Source organism: Odontesthes bonariensis, chromosome 15 (assembly GCF_027942865.1).
Source record: "Odontesthes bonariensis isolate fOdoBon6 chromosome 15, fOdoBon6.hap1, whole genome shotgun sequence".
In the NCBI taxonomy this organism is placed as follows: domain Eukaryota; kingdom Metazoa; phylum Chordata; class Actinopteri; order Atheriniformes; family Atherinopsidae; genus Odontesthes; species Odontesthes bonariensis.
Genome location: NC_134520.1, coordinates 36,800,813 through 36,816,687, shown reverse-complemented (window position 1 = coordinate 36,816,687; position 15,875 = coordinate 36,800,813). Strand labels below are relative to the sequence as shown.

The 15,875-nt window shown below is 46.9% G+C and overlaps 1 protein-coding gene across 12 annotated transcripts in view; it reads left to right on the top strand.

Moving 5' to 3' along the window:
* mast2 (microtubule associated serine/threonine kinase 2) overlaps positions 1 to 15,875 on the top strand; it is a 206,007-nt gene that overhangs the window by 127,398 nt on the left and 62,734 nt on the right. For 2 of the 12 annotated variants that reach the window (XM_075486115.1, XM_075486114.1), the window contains exon 1: positions 10,802 to 11,007. The exons of 8 other annotated variants lie outside the window; for them this stretch is intronic. In XM_075486115.1, the coding sequence (XP_075342230.1) occupies positions 10,937 to 11,007 (71 nt within the window). In that variant the 5' untranslated portion in view covers positions 10,802 to 10,936. Of the gene's footprint in view, positions 1 to 705; positions 1,214 to 7,108; positions 7,310 to 10,801; positions 11,008 to 15,875 lie in introns of those variants that run through there. 2 more of the 12 variants (XM_075486111.1, XM_075486112.1) reach the window with 2 other exon arrangements.

Below are 15,875 nucleotides of genomic sequence, written 5' to 3'. Positions count from 1 at the left end.
CATTTAAACAGCTGAAAAAAGTTCAGTTTTTTTTTTCCCTTTCAATATAATTAATTCAGAAGTAATTACATCACATTTATATAATAGCAATAATAAACCTTTATTATGTCAAAGAAAACTGAGAAAACAAGAAAACTGTTGGTCCCACTGACCAAAAAAAAAAAAAAAAAAGTGTAATCCTGAAAACTGGTGAAACTTTTTCTATTGTGTAACCAAAAATACATGATAAAACATGTATTGAATTGAGTTGAATAGATAAATAACAGGTGGTTTCATCATACAAAAAAGATTTTGGATTTAAAATTCAATTAAGTTGCTTTATTTTGGGGCTTTGGTAGGGCGGGAGTAAACACAATGTTAAGACCGCACAAAGGGTTAAAAACCTCATAAAAAAGAGTTTAATTTGTGCTGAACGAGTTATTAAATCATATTCAAAGTGAAGTGAATAAATTCCAGGAGTTTAAAACTGAATTTTTCTCCTGATTTTAATAAAAGGTTCCAGACAGAAGCTGTTTGTGTAAACATGACGTAAACACAGTTTACAGAAAGCACACACAAAGGCAGCGTCTCAGGTTTCCCTGCCTCCTCCCTCCCCCTCCGTCACCCTTTCCTCCCCTCTCCTCCCCCTTTCCTCCCCTCTCCTCCCCCTTTCCTCCCCTCTCCTCCCCCTTTCCTCCCCCTCCGTCCCTCTGCTCCGTCACTCGTCTGGCAGGCTGATCACAGCTGAGCCCGACCGGAGCAGAGAGGGGATTATCTGAGCAGGCTGCGCCCAGGGAAGGCCCTCTGTTCCTGGGGACCAGCGTCCGTTAGGAGCCTCCCGTCCGCTGGAGCTTTGACATCTTTATCTTTTCCTGATGGAACCGCTCGGGTCGTCTTCTCTCTGACTGCCCTGGATTACTTAATCCTGTGTTTGTTTAGCGGGTGTTTGGATCAGTGGGACCGGGACAGAATGAGCGAATCCGAATGGGATTTAGTGGCGTTACTCTGAGGTCTGAGTGTGACTCTGCAAGCCCACACTCGCTGCCGGAGGAGCCCAGATACCTGAGATAAGGGCAGGTGTGACGCAGCGCCCGGCCTCGGCTCGCCATGTGTGACGGACAGATGAGCTGATGCAGCCCGGTGGATTATTAAAGATTACAGCTGAGCCTTTTGTCCCAGCAGACGAGATGAAGAGGAGGAAGGAGCGCCCGGGAGTCCCGCACCTCCGGCTGCAGTAAGCGCTTCAGGGTGTAACGGGTGTAACGGGTGTAACGGGTGTAACGGGTGTAACGGGTGATGGTTATCTGCGGTGAAACCGGCGGAAACAAACAGGAAAGTTCAGAAATGCAGCTAACTATGAGGCAGTTTGTGCACCCTCACCTGTGAGTCTGCGAGCAGGGAGAAGTGACCTCCTGTCATCAGTGAGTCGGTTTAAATGTTAAAGTTGTGAAAAACGAGGACTTCTCACCGTTTAACAAACTCTGAAAGGATCAAATCCTTCCTCAAAGACTCCAAACAGATGTCGGTTTGAGTTTCACTCCGACCCAAACGCAGATTATATTTTAGATTATTTTAGTTCTCCGACATGTGGAATTAGGGCTGGGCAACGATTAACATGTTTAATCTAATTAATCACATGATTTCCCTGATTAATCACGATTAATTGCATTTGTACGCAGAATCCAAAAATGAATCCAAAAGTAGCGTATAGCTTTTAGCATTTAGCTTTATTTTAAATGTGCTGCCATATGAATGAAAGTGCCATAACATTTGTTGTGCAAACACACTTTTAACATCAGCATCTTTCTGTAGTTTTTATGTAGAAGCCTCGCTCCACTGTCTGTTTCCTTGAATGACTTGCTGCTATCAGTTGTGTGTTTTGCCTTTAAGTGATATTTTAGACTGGAACTACTACGCTGAGAAGACAATTCAACTTGGCAGAGTTTACAGATGACTTTGGTTCTGTCGACTCCGCCGTCTGGAAGAACTTTAACATGAAAATGGCCGAGTAAAAGTTCCGTACCCTTCTCCATGTTTGGTGGATCCGCCGATTACTTTCTTTTCCTGTTCCACAGCAGAGAGCAGCAGACTTTTACAAAATAAAAGCCTGTGAGCAACAGACTTTTACAAAATAAAAGCCTGTGAGCGACAGACTTTTACAAAATAAAAGCCTGTGAGCGACAGACTTTTACAAAATAAAAGCCTGTGAGCGACAGACTTTTACAAAATAAAAGCCTGTGAGCAGCAGACTTTTACAAAATAAAAGCCTGTGAGCAGCAGACTTTTACAAAATAAAAGCCTGTGAGCAGCAGACTTTTACAAAATAAAAGCCTGTGAGCAGCAGACTTTTACAAAATAAAAGCCTGTGAGCAGCAGACTTTTACAAAATAAAAGCCTGTGAGCAGCAGACTTTTACAAAATAAAAGCCTGTGAGCAACAGACTTTTACAAAATAAAAGCCTGTGAGCAACAGACTTTTACAAAATAAAAGCCTGTGAGCAACAGACTTTTACAAAATAAAAGCCTGTGAGCAGCAGACTTTTACAAAATAAAAGCCTGTGAGCAGCAGACTTTTACAAAATAAAAGCCTGTGAGCAACAGACTTTTACAGAATAAAAGCCTGTGAGCAACAGACTTTTACAAAATAAAAGCCTGTGAGCAACAGTCTTTTACAAAATAAAAGCCTGTGAGTAACGGACTTTTACAAAATAAAAGCCTGTGAGCGACAGACTTTTACAAAATAAAAGCCTGTGAGCAGCAGATTTTTACAAAATAAAAGCCTGTGATCAGCAGACTTTTACAAAATAAAAGCCTGTGAGCAGCAGACTTTTACAAAATAAAAGCCTGTGAGCAGCAGACTTTTACAAAATAAAAGCCTGTGATCAGCAGACTTTTACAAAATAAAAGCCTGTGAGCAGCAGACTTTTACAAAATAAAAGCCTATGAGCAACAGACTTTTACAATAATAAAATAAATAATAAAACCTGCGTTAATGTGCAATAAAATATTTATCGGCGTTAAATAATTAGCGAGTTAACGCGATAATAACGAGTTAACTCGCCCAGCCCTACAAAATATCTAACTTTAGCAGAGAGTCGGTCTATTCTCTGCTAGTTTAAACCTTCCAGCTTTGAACGTTGTGCTACGGGAGTTAAGGTCTTAGAAACATTTGTCTCAGGCTTTAATAACAGAGTTCAAACCGTCTGCTCGTCCTTTTAAAGGAGAATCTCGCTTAATTCTGCTGACTGAAACAGACCGACTCCTCTGCTTCACTTCGGAATCGTGTCGCGCTGCCAAACTTTGGCTGTTGGAGGAACTTTTTACCCTTAAGATCTTACGACTGTGATTGGTCCACAGATTGGGACATGTGGACGAGATTTTCCTCCGGCCCACACAGTTCGGTTGTGTCTGATCCGATTAAGGAAAAGTTCGCCTGCTTTCGTTTACTCCGGCTGAAAGGTCGTTCCTCACTTAACTGGTTTAACCACAAACCACAGCGGTCAGAGCACGAGTTCACCCTGCAGTCAGTGTACAGAATGTGCACAGCGCACGTGCGCTCTGTCACTGTGGAAAACCCTGATGGGACGGCAGTAGGGAGGGAATTCCTTCATCAGCTCAACTATCTGCTGATGATCTGAGAGGGGCGAGGACAATATGAGCGATGCCACCGTCTGATCTGTACCAGCAGTCCTGGCAAAGTAGGGCTGAAACCACGGCTGTGTTCCAAACCGCATACTTCTCCTACTAACGTTCTGAGTTAGTATGCCAGTTTGAGTAAGCAGAAGTTCCCGGACGCATACTAGATTCTCCTAAATGTTGGGTATGCATCATGAGGTTACTACTCATACTCAAACTACCCAAGATGCAACGTAACGTGACGTCGCCGATCGTCATTTCCTGTCAAAACGGCAGTTTCAAGCTAGCTACAACGAGGGTAGGTTCACTTCCTGTTTTCAAAACAAAAGCACCAATTGTATGGTAATGGCTTTCCCTATGATAAAAGGCAACGGGTATTTTATTTTGTGAAAATAACAGGAAGTGCGTTGCTCACTGCGGCTAGCTTTAGTAGCGCCGAATTCGTGGGAACAAAATTGTAAACAGCCGGTATTTTGTCAGGTTTTCAACACGTTGGGGATCTAAACGACTACTTTCTCACCTGAAAATGTTTCAAATGTTGCTAAAGTTTACAGAGTTTAGAGCTTAAGAGAAATCAGCTTCAGGCCGGCTGAGGAGCAAAATCAGAGTTTTGGAGCATTTCAAAGAGAAGAGAAAACACTGAACAGTGTGTCCATTGTAAAAGCTAGTTAGCTTAGCACGATAGCACAACGTCAGCGCTGCTGCCGGTTCACACATCGAGTCCACTGAGCGGAACAAACACCAGGGAACGTTTCAGGTTCGGTTACAGACTTTAATAAAGTGGATCCAGCTAAAGGTAGAAATGAGTTGAAATTATTTCCCATCATCCTTTAATCGTATCCTGATAAAACGTGTCGAACTGTCTGTTTTCTACCTTCATCTACTCATTTACATCCAGATGTTCCAGCTGACTCAGCTTATTCTCAGTCCAGCATTTCTTTATGATTCTTTTAAATAATTTAGTTTCCTTGTTGGGGTGTTTACACTGGTGCTGCCCCACAGAGCCACAGATGGCGTTACAATATGCTGGGAAACACCGTGCCCTTGATCTCCCAGCTGGGGGTCTCACCCAGTCTGCCCCCCTCAGCAGGGGCGAAGGGACATGGAGACCACCACCATAAGGTTGGCCTGCCCTCACGGTCTGAGCTCTGCAGAGCTGACAAAGTCTTAATCTCATCTTCTTCCTGCAGCAGATCCATGGGCACTTTAGCTTCCTTTAATTTAACTAGGGCGGGGCGAGTTAACGCGTTATTATCGCGCATTAACGCAGGTTTTATTATTTATTTTATTCTGTAAAAGTCTGTTGCTCACAGGCTTTTATTCTGTAAAAGTCTGTTGCTCACAGGCTTTTATTCTGTAAAAGTCTGTTGCTCACAGGCTTTTATTCTGTAAAAGTCTGTTGCTCACAGGCTTTTATTCTGTAAAAGTCTGCTGCTTACAGGCTTTTATTTTGTAAAAGTCTGCTGCTCACAGGCTTTTATTTTGTAAAAGTCTGTTGCTCACAGGCTTTTATTTTGTAAAAGTCTGCTGCTCACAGGCTTTTATTTTGTAAAAGTCTGTTGCTCACAGGCTTTTATTTTGTAAAAGTCTGCTGCTCACAGGCTTTTATTCTGTAAAAGTCTGTTGCTCACAGGCTTTTATTTTGTAAAAGTCTGCTGCTCACAGGCTTTTATTTTGTAAAAGTCTGTTGCTCACAGGCTTTTATTTTGTAAAAGTCTGTTGCTCACAGGCTTTTATTCTGTAAAAGTCTGTTGCTCACAGGCTTTTATTTTGTAAAAGTCTGTTGCTCACAGGCTTTTATTTTGTAAAAGTCTGTTGCTCACAGGCTTTTATTCTGTAAAAGTCTGTTGCTCACAGGCTTTTATTTTGTAAAAGTCTGCTGCTCACAGGCTTTTATTCTGTAAAAGTCTGTTGCTCACAGGCTTTTATTTTGTAAAAGTCTGCTGCTCACAGGCTTTTATTCTGTAAAAGTCTGCTGCTGTCTGCTGTGGAACAGGAAAAGAAAGTAATCGGCGGATCCACCAAACATGGAGAAGGGTACGGAACTTTTACTCGGCCATTTTCATGTTAAAGTTCTTCCAGACGGCGGAGTCGACAGAACCAAAGTCATCTGTAAACACTGCCAAGTTGAATTGTCTTCTCAGCGTAGTAGTTCCAGTCTAAAATATCACTTAAAGGCAAAACACACAACTGATAGCAGCAAGTCATTCAAGGAAACAGACAGTGGAGCGAGGCTTCTACATAAAAACTACAGAAAGATGCTGATGTTAAAAGTGTGTTCGCACAGCAAATGTTCCTCTGTTGATTCCCTCGGGGATATTGTAGCGGACTTTAAAGTGACGCCTCGGTGGAGTCCTGCCAGCTCTGTGAAGCCGATCCAAGACTCTCTGAGGGGACGTCTGCAGGAGGGCAGGCAGTATGTTGGTGGAAACAGGCTGGCAGTGATACACGTTCATCACTTCCCGCCATTTTCTGTAGAAAAGCTGTAGAAACTAACAGACTGTACGTTAACTCCTTTAAAGATCATTTTCACTGATCAGATCATCGCTTTGTGTCCTTCCTGATTTAATCCAGTCCAGTTTCACGCATCAGCTGATCCACCTGTTTAGGTTCAGTTTCCTGCTTCCTGGCTGTATTTTTAGGCACTTTAGTCTAAAACTTTTACTCAGACGTATCAAAAGGAAACTGTCAGAAAGGATTCTCTTGTTCCTAAAATGGCCGACATGTTTCAGGCGTCCATCTTTAAGTTCAGCGGGCAGGTGGGCGGTTACAGATGTTTCCTCCTCCAGATGTTTCAGGCGTCCATCTTTAAGTTCAGCGGGCAGGTGGGCGGTTACAGATGTTACCTCCTCCAGATGTTTCAGGCGTCCATCTTTCAGTTCAGCGGGCAGGTGGGCGGTTACAGATGTTACCTCCTCCAGATGTTTCAGGCGTCCATCTTTCAGTTCAGGGGGCAGGTGGGCGGTTACAGATGTTTCCTCCTCCAGATGTTTCAGGCGTCCATCTTTAAGTTCAGGGGGCAGGTGGGCGGTTACAGATGTTTCCTCCTCCAGATGTTTCAGGCGTCCATCTTTAAGTTCAGCGGGCAGGTGGGCGGTTACAGATGTTACCTCCTCCAGATGTTTCAGGCGTCCATCTTTAAGTTCAGGGGGCAGGTGGGTGGTTACAGATGTTACCTCCTCCAGATGTTTCATGTTTCAGGCGTCCATCTTTAAGTTCAGGGGGCAGGTGGGCGGTTACAGATGTTTCCTCCTCCAGATGTTTCAGGCGTCCATCTTTCAGTTCAGCGGGCAGGTGGGCGGTTACAGATGTTACCTCCTCCAGATGTTTCAGGCGTCCATCTTTAAGTTCAGGGGGCAGGTGGGCAGTTACAGATGTTGCCTCCTCCAGATGTTTCAGGCTCTCTGCCTCATCCAGATGTTTCAGGCTCAGGGCCCTCTCTGTCTCCTCCCCCTTCATCCTTTCTCCCCCCCCCCTCCCTCCTCTCTCGGCAGAATCTGGTCCCCGACTCAGCTGCGTTGCCACAGCAACAGCAGCCTCCTCCTCCAGCACCTGCTGTCCCCCACTTCCTTTCATCCCTCTGTCCATCAGCCCCCCGCAGTCGCCCTCTCCCCCTCCTCCTCCTCCCCCTCCCTCCTTACCGACGGCCCTCTGTCAGCCCCTGTTCACCAGCGAGGAAACCCCTTCCTCTGGAGGTAAGCCCGGCGCCGTGTGCCCTAACACGCCCGTTTGGTTGTGTCTCTGCTGCTGTAGATCCGTCCTCAGGTCCTCCAGAGTTCCTCCGTTTAATCGTAGGAAGTCTTGTTAAACAGCTCGGACAGTTAAAGGTACCAAAGAGCCCGAAAAGCCCTTAAAAATCTGACTGCAGACCAGAGAAAGTAGATCAAACCGGATGGAAAACCCTGCTTCACACGTCCTGTCAGCAACTTTTAGATTTTTCTGAGTAAAACCTGAAAGATTTACTGTTATTATAACTCAGAACTGGATTTAATCGGCTTATTTCAGGAAACACTACCCTGATCCGCCCTCTTAGGACATCACCTGCTTCATCCTAGTCCCTTACGCACATATTTGTTTCCTAAATTGTCTTCCCATTTGTCTCGGTACCTAACTTACCGCACTTCCTCTAGCACTAGTTCTGCTCGTAGCTGTTTGGTAGTGGAAGGAAATGCACTTCTGATTTCTTGTGAGCTGAAGTTCTTTTTCCTACCGATGTGGAACACACTGATTGTAAATCGCTTTGGATAAAAGCGTCTGCAGAATGACCGTAATGTAATATATTATAATGTATTTTAACGGTTCTTCCTTTTAAACACGATTGGATGAAATATGCCCAAAGAAAACACCAGTGTGACCAGTATAAAAGGGGCTGAAACACCGTTCAGAGTTTGGAAAAGTTTCTCTTATTCTAACGTTAGAGATCCTTCATAAAGAAATGAGAACGCCTTGATTTATTGGAAATAAGGTTAAGTAAAGCTGCAAGTAGCCTTGAGCGGACCGAGCCTGTGCGCATGAGTTTTGAAAAGTTTCTCCATGACCCCCCCCCCCCCCCCCCCCCCCCATGTCTTAAGAGTAGCCTGGCCAAGTTTGAAGTCCGTAGCATAAAATCTGTAGGAGGAGTTCGATCATATGCAAGGCGTGGAATCGGTCAAAAATGGCACCAAAGCGCACTTTCCATCCAAAATGGCCGCCTTCCTGTGGGCGTGGGACCATGGCGGCCTGAGACTTTTTTGTGCGTCTGGGCATGATGAATGAGTGTACCGAATTTCGTCGTCCCACGTGAAACTAACCCCATTGCGGGGACCATTTTTAAGCATCGTAGGGGGCGCTACAGAGTCAATGAGCGACTCCCAAAAATATAAAGTTTAGATTCTTTCATGTCGGCAACTGGCAGGTGGCGCTCGCAAAATTTCAAGAGTTTTTGAGCACCTTTTGCAAAGAATAAGAAGAAAGAACTCCTACAGATACAATAGGGTCCTTGCAGTGAAATAAAGTGTAGATGAGAAGCTTTTTAAGGCCTCTTCAGCACAGTTTGTCGCTCAGGATTCAGGACTTTGGAGTGAATTATAAAGTCCAGATTGGTGAGTTTGATTTAGAGCAGCAGAAACCAGAGAAAAGAGAAAAAGCTCCACTGTGAGCAGGAGGTTTAACCCAAATGACTGTGGTGTGATTTGTGTTTGACTAATGAGTGACGTTCAGCACATCAGCGATCAGGAACATTCAGCTCAGAATCAGACTGATAAACGCCGACTTTAACAGTTCTAAAGAACCCAGAGAAAGGTTTAAAGGTTTAAAGGTTTATTACGTCTGGGATGGTGTCATGAATCCAAAAGTAGCGTATAGCTTTTAGCATTTAGCTTTATTTTAAATGTGCTGCCATATGAATGAAAGTGCCATAACATTTGTTGTGCAAACACACTTTTAACATCAGCATCTTTCTGTAGTTTTTATGTAGAAGCCTCGCTCCACTGTCTGTTTCCTTGAATGACTTGCTGCTATCAGTTGTGTGTTTTGCCTTTAAGTGATATTTTAGACTGGAACTACTACGCTGAGAAGACAATTCAACTTGGCAGTGTTTACAGATGACTTTGGTTCTGTCGACTCCGCCGTCTGGAAGAACTTTAACATGAAAATGGCCGAGTAAAAGTTCCGTACCCTTCTCCATGTTTGGTGGATCCGCCGATTACTTTCTTTTCCTGTTCCACAGCAGCAGACTTTTACAAAATAAAAGCCTGTGAGCAACAGACTTTTACAGAATAAAAGCCTGTGAGCAACAGACTTTTACAAAATAAAAGCCTGTGGGCAACAGACTTTTACAGAATAAAAGCCTGTGAGCAACAGACTTTTACAAAATAAAAGCCTGTGAGCAGCAGACTTTTACAAAATAAAAGCCTGTGAGCAACAGACTTTTACAGAATAAAAGCCTGTGAGCAACAGACTTTTACAGAATAAAAGCCTGTGAGCAACATACTTTTACAAAATAAAAGCCTGTGAGCAACAGACTTTTACAAAATAAAAGCCTGTGAGCAACAGACTTTTACAAAATAAAAGCCTGTGAGCAACAGACTTTTACAGAATAAAAGCCTGTGAGCAACAGACTTTTACAAAATAAAAGCCTGTGAGCAACAGACTTTTACAGAATAAAAGCCTGTGAGCAACAGACTTTTACAAAATAAAAGCCTGTGAGCAGCAGACTTTTACAAAATAAAAGCCTGTGAGCAACAGACTTTTACAAAATAAAAGCCTGTGAGCAACAGACTTTTACAGAATAAAAGCCTGTGAGCAACAGACTTTTACAAAATAAAAGCCTGTGAGCAGCAGACTTTTACAGAATAAAAGCCTGTGAGCAACAGACTTTTACAAAATAAAAGCCTGTGAGCAACAGACTTTTACAAAATAAAAGCCTGTGAGCAACAGACTTTTACAGAATAAAAGCCTGTGAGCAACAGACTTTTACAAAATAAAAGCCTGTGAGCAGCAGACTTTTACAATAATAAAAGCCTGTGAGCAACAGACTTTTACAAAATAAAAGCCTGTGAGCAACAGACTTTTACAAAATAAAAGCCTGTGAGCAACAGACTTTTACAAAATAAAAGCCTGTGAGCAACAGACTTTTACAAAATAAAAGCCTGTGAGCAGCAGACTTTTACAAAATAAAAGCCTGTGAGCAGCAGACTTTTACAGAATAAAAGCCTGTGAGCAGCAGACTTTTACAGAATAAAAGCCTGTGAGCAGCAGACTTTTACAAAATAAAAGGATGGGTGTAGCTTGTGTTTTTTCGTGCCATCGGGGCTCTGATGGGGAAATAAAACCAGCTGAGTTGTTGAATCTCCTCTTACTGAGCTTCAGGTTTTGTTGATTACGACTAAACAAGGTTCTTTCTGCTCGGTGTCTGATGGAGGTTCAGTCCTGCAGACGGCTGTAAAGCCTCTAATCCGTCTCCGTTTCCTTATTTGTGATGTTTTAAAGTAATTTGGGTGGAGCTGCTGGTTGTTTTGGACCTGTTGGTCGGCGTGTTCGCCCCCCGTTACCTTCTGATGACGTTAGCTCTGACGTCTTCCTGTTATCAGTGAAGCATCGGCGCCTGCCGTCAGTACAGCTGCTGGAGGAGTGAAAGGATTCAGGAGTGGAGCTGATATCCAGCTGTGCTGGAGTCAGCTGCAGGAAGAGAGGAGCGTCAGGGAGGGAGGGAGGAGGCTCTGAAGCAGCCAGCCGACACACCAGCAGCTCGCGCACATGCTCCATGTCGCCCGTTTGTCGTCCTCTGCTGACTCGTGTCGGAGCCGCTCGCTCTCTAGCGTTAGCGCTGCTGTAGCGTTAGCATGTCTGACTCCTGGACGGTGCTCTCCAATTTCTCCCTTCCTGAGAGAAGCCTGCTGCGGCGCTCCAAGAGGTGAGAGATCCAGCTTTTTATTATTCTGCCACGGTCTGCTCCCCCCTTCATCCTCCTGATGCTCAGCAGGATGAAGGTCAGCCAACCGGGTCGGGGTTCTGACGGGCTCTGACGGGCTCTGACGGTTTCTGACGGGCTCTGACGGGCTCTGACGGTTTCTGACGGGTTCTGACGGTTTCTGACGGGTTCTGACGGGCTCTGACGGTTTCTGACGGGTTCTGACGGGTTCTGACGGGCTCTGGCGGGCTCTGACGGCTTCTGACGGGCTCTGACGGTTTCTGACGGTTTCTGACGGTTTCTGACGGTTTCTGACGGGCTCTGACGGGTTCTGGCGGGCTCTGACGGGCTCTGACGGGTTCTGACGGGTTCTGACGGGTTCTGGCGGGCTCTGACGGGCTCTGACAGGTTCTGACGGGCTCTGACGGTTTCTGACGGGCTCTGACGGGTTCTGACGGGCTCTGACGGGTTCTGACGGGTTCTGACGGGCTCTGACGGTTTCTGACGGGCTCTGACGGTTTCTGACTGGCTCTGACGGGTTCTGACGGGTTCTGACGGGCTCTGACGGTTTCTGACGGGCTCTGACGGGTTCTGACGGGTTCTGACGGGTTCTGACGGGCTCTGACGGTTTCTGACGGGTTCTGACGGGCTCTGACGGGTTCTGACGGGCTCTGACGGTTTCTGACGGGCTCTGACGGGTTCTGGCGGGCTCTGACGGGCTCTGACGGGTTCTGACGGGTTCTGGCGGGCTCTGGCGGGCTCTGACAGGTTCTGACGGGTTCTGGCGGGCTCTGACGGGCTCTGACGGGTTCTGACGGGTTCTGACGGGCTCTGACGGTTTCTGACGGGTTCTGACGGGCTCTGACGGGTTCTGACGGGCTCTGACGGTTTCTGACGGGCTCTGACGGGTTCTGACGGGTTCTGACGGGCTCTGACGGTTTCTGACGGGCTCTGACGGGTTCTGACGGGCTCTGGCGGGCTCTGACGGGTTCTGACGGGCTCTGACGGTTTCTGACGGGCTCTGACGGTTTCTGACGGGTTCTGACGGGCTCTGACGGGCTCTGACGGGTTCTGACGGGCTCTGACGGTTTCTGACGGACTCTGACGGGTTCTGGCGGGCTCTGACGGGCTCTGACGGGTTCTGACGGGTTCTGGCGGGCTCTGACGGGCTCTGACGGGTTCTGACGGGTTCTGACGGGCTCTGACGGTTTCTGACGGGTTCTGACGGGTTCTGACGGGCTCTGACGGTTTCTGACGGGTTCTGACGGGCTCTGACGGGCTCTGACGGGTTCTGACGGGTTCTGACGGGCTCTGACGGGCTCTGACGGGCTCTGACGGGCTCTGACGGTTTCTGACGGGCTCTGACGGGTTCTGACGGGTTCTGACGGGCTCTGACGGGCTCTGACGGGCTCTGACGGTTTCTGACGGGTTCTGACGGGCTCTGACGGGCTCTGACGGGTTCTGACGGTTTCTGACGGGCTCTGACGGTTTCTGACGGGTTCTGACGGGCTCTGGCGGGCTCTGACGGGTTCTGACGGGTTCTGGCGGGCTCTGACGGGCTCTGGCGGGCTCTGACGGGTTCTGACGGGCTCTGACGGTTTCTGACGGGTTCTGGCGGGTTCTGACGGGCTCTGACGGTTTCTGATGGGTTCTGGCGGGCTCTGACGGGTTCTGACGGGTTCTGGCGGGCTCTGACGGGCTCTGGCGGGCTCTGACGGGTTCTGACGGGCTCTGACGGTTTCTGACGGGTTCTGGCGGGCTCTGACGGGCTCTGACGGGCTCTGACGGGCTCTGACGGGTTCTGGCGGGCTCTGACGGGCTCTGACGGGCTCTGACGGGCTCTGACGGGCTCTGACGGGTTCTGGCGGGCTCTGGCGGGCTCTGACGGGTTCTGGCGGGCTCTGGCGGGCTCTGACGGGCTCTGACGGGTTCTGACGGGTTCTGGCGGGCTCTGGCGGGCTCTGACGGGCTCTGACGGGCTCTGACGGGTTCTGACGGGCTCTGGCGGGCTCTGGCGGGCTCTGACGGGCTCTGACGGGCTCTGACGGGCTCTGACGGGTTCTGACGGGCTCTGACGGGTTCTGGCGGGCTCTGACGGGCTCTGACGGGTTCTGGCGGGTTCTGACGGGTTTTGGCGGGCTCTGACGGGCTCTGACGGGTTCTGACGGGCTCTGACGGGCTCTGACGGGTTCTGACGGGCTCTGACGGGTTCTGGCGGGCTCTGACGGGCTCTGACGGGTTCTGGCGGGTTCTGACGGGTTTTGGCGGGCTCTGACGGGCTCTGACGGGTTCTGACGGGCTCTGACGGGTTCTGGCGGGCTCTGACGGGCTCACAGGACGCTCATCGCTGTGCGTTGGAGACAGATTTGATCAGATTTCCTCCCTGTGATGCAGATCCAGGTGGAAGGATTTGATGCCCCCCTTCTTCTTCTTCTCCTCTTTCTTCTTCTTCTCTGTCAGAGGAGGCGTCTCCAGCAGAGACAGAGCAGCACTTGGCTCTTTGAAGCAGTAATTTTGTCCTCTGTAATAACAGGGGAAGCAGGCAGATTTCTTCCTGTCCGGCCCCCCCCGTGTGTTTAAAGGACCGCGAGGTTAACGCCTGCATGGCAACAGGCTCCGACACTTTGGACGGCAGCTCGAAACCGATTCCCACAGAATGAAGACGGTCTGATGGTTTACTTTTTTGGGATTTCTTCCTTCTTCACCTTCAAACGACCTGTTCATGAATATGTAAATAAGGTCTTTGTGTTTGCTTTGGTCATGTTAATATCCTGAGGAATAACTTCTGCGCTCTCTCTCAGTGGACAGTCGAGCATCCATCAAATCAAATCAAATTTATTTGTAGCACATTTCATGTACAAACAATTCAAAGTGCTTTACATAAAATAAAAGCATTGCAGCAGGGAGTGGGAGAAGCATTAAAAATACATAAATAAATAAATTTAAAAAATGGAAAAAATTAATTAATGAATTTAAAAAAATGAATAAAAAAATTAAATAAATAAAAAATACATAAAAGAATATAAAGAGAAACAAATAAAATCATTTAAATTAATTTAAAAACCAGCAACAGTCCAGATAAGTTCAAAGATAGCGTGCAGATTTCATGCATAGACACATGAGAACAGAAATGTCTTTAACCTGGATTTAAAAATGTCTCCATTTGGTGAAAGTTTAATCTCCACTGGCAGTTTGTTCCACTTGTTTGCAGCAGAACAGCTAAATGCTGCTTCTCCATGTGAAACTTGGTTCTGCTTTCAGGGTTACTTCCATAAAATAAGACTCATTTAAGCGGGAAATACTCCCGCTTAAATGAGTTGTATTCTTCAGCTGACGGTCGGCTGACTTCAGAACTGACCGGATCAGCTCTGAGTCCATGATAACACCCAGACTTCTGGCCTGGTTTGTGCTTTTTAACATCAGACTGAAGCTGAGCTCAGATTCTTCTTCTTTGGCTCCAGAGACAACGAGCTCCGTTTGTCTTTCACTGAAGGAAACTCTGGATCATCCAGTTGTTTCTTTGTTCGAGGCTCTTAATGAGTGTTTGTGAGGGATTATAACCCCCAGGTGATGTAGATCTGCGTGTCGTCCACCGCTGTGGGAGCATGTTTAGTTCCTTTGTGTAATGCGGAGGTAAATGATGAATAAAAGAGGCCCCAGAATGAAGCCCTGAGGAACTCCACGTGACACAAAGTAATCTGTCTGTTAAATAAGATTTAAACCAGTTTAGTTCTGCAGGTTTTAAGTGGCTGCTTTGATGAACGTTGCCTTACTTTAATGTACGATTAGCGGCCAACATCCGCCAACAGCTTCTGCATCGTGTTAACGATGAAAGACGCGTTCGTTTACCGGCAGATTTTTGTTAAATCGAGCTCAGCTTTCCTGTAATGACTGTGAAAAGATGCCTTAACAACGATGCATCATTCAGTAACCGTTTAAAATGTATAGAAAAAGCTGCTTTCTTAAAGGAAAAACGTGATTTACAGTCTCTGTTAGCGCACAGCAGCTCAGCGTAACAAAATGTTTTAAAGGTTGAATAACGGTTTCATGTTCAGGTTCTCTGCTGGTTTTTTGGTTAGAAGTTCTCTGGACTAACAGAACCCATCAGACAGATTGTCATGAATATTTCAGAGTCTGGAATCAGGCCATTAAACACACCTGACTGCCCCCCCCCCCCCCCCCCCCCCCCACACCCTCCACCTGGGGCAGGTCGGGCATTTCTGTCGGTGTCAGAAACCCCAGAAGGGTTCACATACAGTGCTGCTGCGTTTCCCCGTGTGTGTGTTAAAGTGTGTGTGTTTAAGATGAAGAAACTCCCATAACACATCACTGAGTCTCCGACTTGGCAGCTCATCCTTCATACAGAAAATGTGTGTGTGTTTATGTGTGTGTGTGTGTGTGTGTGTGTGTGTGTGTGTTTATGTGTGTGTGTGTGTGTGTGCACCTCAGGTGGCAGCAAACTGCTGATGCTGCACATCTCAGCAGATGGCAGAGGACACATAAACACAGCACGCCGCATCTGATTTACATTCGAGGCAGAGCTGAAACTCCCCACATGTTCATGTTTAAGTCGCACTAACGTCTAATTTTGTCATGAAAACGACTCTTGTCTCCTGAAAGCAGAGGCATCGTGCTCTTCTTTAGCGAGGTGGGCACGATGTTCTGAGGATTTACTGAAATTAAATGTGAGCTTTGGTCAAAAAAACGCTGTCTGCCGCACATAACGCGACTGTTGCTGATAGAACCGAAGAAATTAGCAGTTTGGACCAGTCGGACCCTCCGACCGTCAGGGCTTCAACGGCACATCAGCGAGCTGTTAGCTAATGTCAGCGAGCTGTTAGCTAATGTCAGCGAGCTGTGAGCTAATGTCA